Source organism: Myiozetetes cayanensis, unplaced genomic scaffold (assembly GCF_022539395.1).
Source record: "Myiozetetes cayanensis isolate MyiCay16 unplaced genomic scaffold, myiCay2020 scf221, whole genome shotgun sequence".
Taxonomy (NCBI): Eukaryota; Metazoa; Chordata; class Aves; order Passeriformes; family Tyrannidae; genus Myiozetetes; species Myiozetetes cayanensis.
This window is the reverse complement of record NW_026087436.1, coordinates 60573-69167: the sequence shown is the minus strand read 5'-3', so window position 1 is coordinate 69167 and position 8595 is coordinate 60573. Positions and strand designations below refer to the sequence as shown.

The 8595-nt window shown below is 54.2% G+C and overlaps 3 protein-coding genes across 3 annotated transcripts; 2 read left to right on the top strand and 1 right to left on the bottom strand.

The window, feature by feature from the left end:
• Window positions 1-379: 379 nt before the first annotated feature.
• LOC126642232 (feather keratin Cos2-2-like) lies at window positions 380-703 on the bottom strand. Its single transcript, XM_050319645.1, has one exon. It carries the CDS (start codon window positions 701-703, stop codon window positions 380-382), a length of 324 nt encoding a protein of 107 aa, XP_050175602.1.
• Window positions 704-3120: 2417 nt separating this feature from the next.
• On the top strand, window positions 3121-3444 carry LOC126642233 (feather keratin Cos2-2-like). The gene has a single exon (XM_050319646.1). It carries the CDS (start codon window positions 3121-3123, stop codon window positions 3442-3444), a length of 324 nt encoding a protein of 107 aa, XP_050175603.1.
• A 4222-nt stretch (window positions 3445-7666) lies between these two features.
• Window positions 7667-7972, top strand: LOC126642230 (feather keratin Cos2-2-like). The gene has a single exon (XM_050319644.1). It carries the CDS (start codon window positions 7667-7669, stop codon window positions 7970-7972), a length of 306 nt encoding a protein of 101 aa, XP_050175601.1.
• The last annotated feature ends 623 nt before the right edge of the window (window positions 7973-8595 follow it).

Below are 8595 nucleotides of genomic sequence, written 5' to 3'. Positions count from 1 at the left end.
CAGGGGAAAGGGCACAAAGCAAAATCCACTGCAGGGAATCCCCTCTGCTTTCTCCAGGATTTACTACTGAGTGCATTGGAAGAGCTGCAAAGGAAGGAAATAGAACTCGGAGTCCCAGGTTTGGATGCAAAACAACTTTATTGAGAGTAAAGAAACAAAGGAGGTGGCTGACAGAGGGCACCAGCAGCAGAGGGAAGGAGGCCACAGGGTCCCCAGGAGGGTGGCATTGGGTGGTGGTGACAGGACAGGAAGGGAAGAGAGAGAAGAGAGAAGGAAAGAAGAGGCAGAAAGTCTAAATGGCGTGTCCAAAGTCGTGTTTTCAGTCCAGTAGCATTATGAGAAGTCTAGCAGTTGTTGCCCCAGGATGTTTGCAGAGCCTTTAGCAGGGCCCACATCTGCAAGGGTAGCAGCTGGTGATGCAGGAGAGGTCAAAGCCCCCGGAGTTGATGGGCACTCCGTCACAGCTGAGGATGCTGCCAACGGCAGCGGAGGTGGAGGATCCCACCACGGTGTTCTGTGGGAAGGAGCTGAGGATGGGCCCGGGCAGGGTCACCAGCACAGCAGGAGGTTCAATGACGACGGTGGAGCTCTGGCACTGCCTGACACAGCACTCATTGCAGCTGTTGGCCAGCGGGGTGGGCCCGCAGGGCTGGCAGCAAGGGTTGCAGGGCTGGCACTGCTGGCACTTCTCAGGGCACGACATGTCTCAAGCCTGGGGCTGCACCTGGCACACAGGGCAGGGAGCAAGCAGAGCACACGCACACCTCAGCAACAGCCCGCCAAGCACCACCAGCAAGCCAAGGCACCTGCTGCTGCCTGGCCAGGGACAGGCTCTGCAGGGGCCAACAAGGCAGCCTTGCCCTGAGCCCAGCAGGGCCTGCACACATCAGCCAGGCCCAGGGCTGCTCCTGCCTAAGCTGCAGGAAAAGAACCCCCTCAGCCCAGCTCAGCCTCTGGCCACAACACACGCTCTGCCCTCTGCCCACACCACCCCCATCCCAGAGCCCTCCCACAAGAACAAGGAGCAGGGATGGGCTGCAAAGCTCCACCCTGTGCTAGAGAGGGGAGGAGAAAGGGGGTGTCCACTCACCGGGTTGCTGAGGACAAGGAGGTGACAGAAGGGCTTGAGAGAGCCACCAGTCAGGCTGGCTTTTATGCTGGCCCCACAGAGCCTCAGGGCCCAAAGGCCGTGCTGCATAAGTGACAATTTTCCTGCATGATCCCAATGAACGGAAACATCTCAGGGAATGATAGGTATTGCATGAGTTGGTGTTTCCAACTACCCTGACTTTGGATTTCAGGGCCTACGTCATCCCCATTCCGTCATGGACACTTGTGAGTTCAGGTATGAGAGGTCACAGGATTTCTGGGGGCAGAGATGTTTCAGTATGGGCAGAAGTTGTGATCTAAGCGCACAAAGAAGAGGCAGGTGATGCCAGCCTGGGGCACTCTGCTCCTGCTGACAGGAAAGTTCCCAGCAGCTCCCAGCCCTCCAGCCTTTGGCTCATCACCCAAGGGCTCCCCTGAGCTGTACCTGAGTTCACCTCTGATCCCAGCCATGGCTTCCACATGAGACAGGAGCAAGGACCCTGGGAAACAGCTCAGTGCCCCAAGGCTGCCTGGAGGGAGCATGAGGAGTGATGGCCTGGGGTCAGGATTCTCCTCTGTGAGACCTGGGTGCTGTGGCCCTCTCCAGATCTCCTTAGAACAAGACAGGGAGCTGAGACTGTGTCAGTGCCTGGCACTGTTGGGGAGGGATGTCACTACAGGCCCTGGAATGCTTGGGCTCAGCCTTGGGCTCAGCCACAGCTGAGGACACCCCCAGAGGCACTGACACGTTCCCAACCTGCCCAGGGAGCACAAGGACCAACCCAGATGCACAGACACAGCAAAGGTGCCCAAGGACTCGGACAGGAGGTTGCACACAAAGTGCTCTGCCCTGTGCACAGAGGGACACGTGCAGGCCAGAGGCTCCCAGGGGGTGATCCCAGGGGAGCACAAGCACAGGGATGTGCAGACACTCACACACTCTGGGCACAGTCACAATCCCACACCCATTAGTGGGGATCAGCACGGGGGCAGAGGGGATGGGAAGGGATGGGAGTGAGGAGCTGCTGGGGAGCTGCTGTCAGAGCAGGGACAGGGCCTCTGAGCAGCACAGATGCTCAGGCAGCAGTGCCAGAAGAGCCTCAGGGACTGGCCAGCCAGAGGAGGAAGGTAAAGTGTTCTGATCAACAGGACAAGACCAACAGTCAGGGGAGGACTTGGGTGATGAGCCAAGGAAGGGAGGGCTGGGAGAACTGGGGTCCTTCCTGTCCATAGGAATTATAAAAGCAGGAAGCATTACGGAAATACATCAGAGTGCCCCAAGCTGGTATCCCCTGACTCCTCTGGATCCTTTGTTCACTTAGTCCATGTTTTCTGCCCACACTGACACATCCCTGCCCCCAGAAATCCTGCAACCTCTCATATTCTGTCATGGGGAATCACAAATGTCAGTGAGGGAATGGGCAAGATGTAAACAGGGAAATGCAAAGTCAGGGTAGAGGAAGGAAACAACTCATGCCATACCAATCATTCCAAGATGTTTCCATTCATTGGAATCATGCAGGAAAATTGTCACTTATGCAGCACGGCCTTTGGGCCCTGAGGCTCTGTGGGGCCAGCATAAAAGCCAGCCTGACTGGTGGCTCTCTCAAGCCCTTCTGCCACCTCCTTGTCCTCAGCAACCCGGTGAGTGGACACCCCCTTTCTCCTCCCCTCTCTAGCACAGGGTAGAGCTTTGCAGCCCATCCCTGCTCCTTGTTGTTGTGGGAGGGCTCTGGGATGGGGGTGGTGTGGGCAGAGGGCAGAACGTGTGTTGTGGCCAGAGGCTGAGCTGGGCTGAGGGGGTTCTTTTCCTGCAGCTTAGGCAGGAGCAGCCCTGGGCCTGGCTGATGTGTGCAGGCCCTGCTGGGCTCAGGGCAAGGCTGCCTTGTTGGCCCCTGCAGAGCCTGTCCCTGGTCAGGCAGCAGCAGGTGCCTTGGCTTGCTGGTGGTGCTTGGTGGGCTGTTGCTGAGGTGTGCGTGTGCTCTGCTTGCTCCCTGCCCTGTGTGCCAGGTGCAGCCCCAGGCTCGAGACATGTCGTGCCCTGAGAAGTGCCAGCAGTGCCAGCCCTGCAACCCTTGCTGCCAGCCCTGCGGGCCCACCCCGCTGGCCAACAGCTGCAATGAGTGCTGTGTCAGGCAGTGCCAGAGCTCCACCGTCGTCATTGAACCTCCTGCTGTGCTGGTGACCCTGCCCGGGCCCATCCTCAGCTCCTTCCCACAGAACACCGTGGTGGGATCCTCCACCTCCGCTGCCGTTGGCAGCATCCTCAGCTGTGACGGAGTGCCCATCAACTCCGGGGGCTTTGACCTCTCCTGCATCACCAGCTGCTACCCTTGCAGATGTGGGCCCTGCTAAAGGCTCTACAAACATCCTGGGGCAACAACCTGCAAGACCTCTCATCATGCTACTGGACTGAAAACACGACTTTGAGACACGGCATTTAGACTTTCTGCCTCTTCTTTCCTTCTTCTCCTCTCTTCTCTTCCTGTCCTGTCACCACCACCCTCCTGGAGATCTTTTGGCCTCCCTCCCTGTGCAGTGCAGGCAGAGGGACACCCCCACTGCATGTCAGTGACTACTGCTGTTTCCCTCTGTGAGCCACCTCCTTTGCTTCTTTAGTCTCAATAAAGTTGTTTTGCATCCAAGCCTGAGCCTCCGATTTCTCTTTCCTTTCTTTGCAGCTCTTCCAATGTGCGCAGTGGTAAATCCTGGAGAAAGCAGAGGGTGAGGCACTGGAAAATATTGCCAGCATCATTCGTGGATGCCAAGCCTAAGCCCTGGAGGTGTTCCAGGCAAGACTTGACAGGGATTTAAGTGCTGTGGTTTAGTGGGTGGAATCCCTGTCCATGGGTTGGGGAGCTTGTGGAAAGAAATTTTTTTTAGGGTACTCGCCAATTTAAACCCGTCTATGATTCCATGATTTGAATGCAAGTCGCTTTGATAGAGGAATCACCAGTGTGGGAAATGTTCTCAGTGTTGGGCAGTGCTGAGTCCCTTCTGGGGACAGTTGGAACTGCCTCTCTCAGACCTGGCAGGATCTACTGGACTCTTCTCACGCCCATTCCATCTCACAGAGCAGCAGAAGGTGCCCCCCTTGGTAAAGACACCAGAGACAGACCAGAGGAGAAGGCCAGAAGATGATTCCAGACTGAACAACGGAGTTAGTGGCCATTGCTTTCAGAGGGGCTCAGCATGTCCCTCTCCTACAATGTGTGTCAACCCTTTGGATGTGGCCAGCCTGCATGCTTTGAAAGCATGGTCTCTGCCTCTCATGTCCTTCCTCTGCTCTCTTCTTTCCCACCTTTTCCTTTTTTATTTCCTGCTTCCCTCAGCCTTGGTGCCCACCACAAGCATCTTAGGGCAGACCTGACCCATTCACCCTCTGTGGGGCTCTGATTCTTGTTTGCCCATGGTGATCCTTCCACCGTTGCCTCCTCTCAGTGATATCTGCTTTTTCCCTTTAGGCTGAAAAAACTCTGCTGCTTCCCAGCTTCTGGCTCTGTGTTGTCCTTTTTGCTCAGCCATTGCAGGCAGTTGAGGTTCTTCTTGTCCCAAAAGCACGACCCTCCTCAGCCATGGGAGTTGGATATTGTGGCACTGTTTGATACAGAGGAACCCTGGGCGGTCCCAGAACCCTCAGGAACACGGCCAGGCCATGAGAGAGCTTTGAGGTTTCATGTAATTATTGCTCAGGTGTTTAAACACATCCCCAACCACGAAGGAAATGTCAGGGAGGACATTTGGCCATTCATATCACTGGGGCTGTAAACATGATCTTTTAGCTGTTCTTATCAGAATTACCTCCCCTTCCTAACAGGGGGGGTAGAGAGTCTGGAAGGCTTTGAGGTGGAATCCCATCAGGCTCACTGCACAAACAATTTGGAGAAACAGAAATGGGAGGTTGAGTGCCACCAAAAGGGGCTCAAGTCCAAGAAATATCAGGGGAAGTAGAAGGGGGAGTGCCTGGCCAGTGCCTGGGGAAGACAAGAGAAAAACATCAAGAATAAAATTACTCCAAACAGTATAAAGCAAATTTAGGTGAATACAAAACTCAGCAGAATAAAAAAAAAAACAGTTTTGGTCGATTTAATAGAGTATAAAGCAAATTCAATTTAATTAATTTAAAATTCAATGGAAAAGTTACCATTTCAGGCCACAATAAGGGATAGATTGAACTTTGAATAATCTTAAAAAAAAAAAAAATATTATTAGCCACGCTGTAAGATTTGGAGAGAAATACTCCAAAAAACACAGCCACCTGGTGTCCTTGGTAGATCCACTTCATGTCTTTGGCATGATGAACAGATGGAGCTAGTTATGGCCATTTCCACAGTGTTTTATCAGGAGATCTTAAGGGCTGTATTCTACATTCTGCCTTTTTGAACCCCTGGGCCACTTTCCCAGAGGATTCTGCCTGGCAGGTCCCTGAGGGGGCAAAAACCTGCGCTTATGGAGGTCAGGGTTGCAGTTTTGCTCTCTGCCCTGCACAGTCACTACACATTGCAGACAGGGAGCTGCCCCAGCTTTCCCAAAACCCCAGTAAGAACAGAGCTCTACACTTGTGCACAGACTTTATGTCATCCTGCTCTTGTTCTGGCTCGGGCTTTTGTCTTACACGTGTCCCAGGTCAAGTTGGAAAGATGAGTGAGTGAGTCAGAGAGTCAGGGTCAGGATGAGTTTCGTGACAGTATTCAGGGTTCAAAAATATCCAGCGGCCACCAGGTGTGTTCACAGAGATGAGGAAGGTCCCAGGTCAAGCCAGGAGGTCACACATATGTCAGAGTCCAAACCAAGACTGGCCAGATACAGGCACAGATCTGTCACAGCTGCAGACATAACTCAGGCTGGGGCCAAGCACTAGAACTTAATCTTGAAAGCTGCTCTGAGGGGAAGGGACCTTGGCTCTGCCTGAAGCCTCTCAGCAGCACCACCTGGCAAAGAGCTCAGCAAGACCACCAAAGGGGAGGGGGCAACACTCTGCTGTGCTACCCCTGTGCTGGGTGTGTCCACCCATCCTGCTTCGTACAGAACAACACCTGAACACCCATCCCTTCTGTCCAACACCCATTTGCTGGCAGGTCTTGGCCCTGCCCCACTCAGCACCAGGCTGATGAGCTGTAGAAGTGCAACTGGCCTTGGCCTGGGAATGAGGAGCCTCTGTCCCATCCCAGCCAACAGCAACACTCCAGCATAGGGGGATCCACTCAATGATAACAACCTGCAGAGGTGGGCAGAATTTCTTGGCCTTTCTCCCGGAACATAAAGCAAGAAATGGAGGGCACAGGAGGCAGAGGCTGCGTTTCTGTCCTAGTTTTTTAGGTGCCTCTCTGCCAGCTGGAAGCCATGACCATTCAGCTGTAGATTCCATACCAACTTCCTTTCCTTATGTCAAGGGAAACACACTTCTTCTCTGTGGAGATCATGAGAGACATCTCATGACCCTTGCACACCAGGCAAGGGTCCCACTGTTCATACACACCTGCATGGAAAAATGCAAAGATCTGCATGGAATAATGCAGAGTCAAACACAGACAGGAAAGGTGTGAAGGGCTGGGGACCGTGCTGAAGACATCCTGGGGACAAGTGTGGCAGAAAAGGACTCAAGCACCATGGAGAACAGCTGGGCCTTAGACATGCTCCTGGTGTTCCCAGAGGATCCCAGAGAGTGCACAGAAGGAGAATGAGATCAAGGAGCCATCACAATTTCTCCGAGAGCACGGTTGGTGTAGCAATAGGGTCAAACCCTCCCAGCAGATGCTCACCTGAGTGAAACAATGAGTGACCATCACAGGGAGATGGGAGAAGCAAGGGGAAAGGATGTGTCATGTCCCCTCACGTGGCAGACCAAGTACAAGAGCGATGCCCATTTCCTGACACCTTTGCCACAAATAAGACCACAGCAATGACCCAGGTGAACATCACCTGCATTCACACGATGACAACAGCCCTTGATCTGAGACTTCTGCCTGTGCTGCCCCAGAAAAAATCCTTGAGACTCTAATCCCAGCACTTCCAGAAGGTTTCATATAGGAAGGCACGTGGAATTAGGCAGGAAATGAAAAGGCAGCAGTGCAGGAAACCAGGACACAGCCCCTACCATTAGCTGGGATGGTTCACAAGTGGCATGAGCTGGTGAGAAAATTATGACTTCCACAAAGGTGCCTGTGGGCCTGAGGCAGGGCAGGACTGCTATAAAAGGCAGCCCAAGTCTCTGCTCTCTCATCCACTTCTCTCATCTCCTCCTCCTCAGCAATCAGGTGAGTGGGAAACCTCTTCTCCTCCTGCTGCTGTTGCTTCAAGACCACGTCTTTCCTCCCTGCAGGTCTCAGCTGATGGGGGCTGTGCTAGGTCAGGGCTGGGAGCTGCTGGTGCTGGGAGAGGGAAGGGGAGAGAAGGTGTTGTGCAGAGAGAGGCTGGGACTTGGCTGAGGAGGCTGGTGGGCTTTGGACTGGGCAGTGGAATGTGGGGCAGGAGGTGGCTTGGCTGCAGGGGGGTTGGGTGCAGGGCTGCTTCTCATGTGTGCCCATTTTGTGCTTGTCCCTGCCCTATGTGCCAGGTGCCCCTGTGAGGCAGAGACATGTCCTGCTGCCAGCCCTGCAACCCTTGTTGCCAGCCCTGCGGGCCCACCCCGCTGGCCAACAGCTGCAATGAGTGCTGTGTCAGGCAGTGCCAGAGCTCCACCGTCGTCATTGAACCTCCTGCTGTGCTGGTGACCCTGCCCGGGCCCATCCTCAGCTCCTTCCCACAGAACACCGCCGTGGGATCCTCCACCTCCGCTGCCGTTGGCAGCATCCTCAGCTGTGATGGAGTGCCCATCAACTCCGGGGGCTTTGACCTCTCCTGCATCACCAGATGCTACCCTTCCAGATGTGGGCCCTGCTAAAGCTGCTGGCAACTTCCTTGGGCAAGAACCTCCAAGACCTCAGAACATGGTGCTGGACAAGAGATAGAGCTTTAGACCTTTGTATTTAGAACATCTCTTCATCTCTGGCTTCCTCTGTAAAGGGTGGCAGGAATCATCCAGCCTGCAATGCCCATTGTCTGCTTTCCATCTTACACCCTCCTCTCTCTTTTGCTTTTGCTGTCTGTGTCTTCCCAGCCCAGCCCAGGGGGACCTGTCACCCTCCCTCCTTCTGCAGGGCAGGCAGATGGACACCCTGCACAGGCTCACTTCGTCTTAGTGGCTGCTGCTGGTGCTCTGTGTGAGCTTCTCTTCTTTAGCCTCATTAAAGTTCTTCTGCATCCAAGCCTGGGCCTCTGAGTCCTCCTTCATTCTGTGGCAACTCTCCAGTCTACTCTGGGAGAGAAAGGTTTCTTTTTGGAGAGGATTAGCTTGGTGTAAAAGGGGGCACTTCCTCATTGCCAGAGGAAGGAGGTGGTAAGGACTCACTTCACTCGGTCATTTTTTTGTGCCCTGTCCCTTGGGGGTAAAGGAGATCTTCCTGCCCACTCCACAACCAATGGTTACCAGTCCTTGCTGCATCTCTTCCCAGGTGGGTCTGGAGC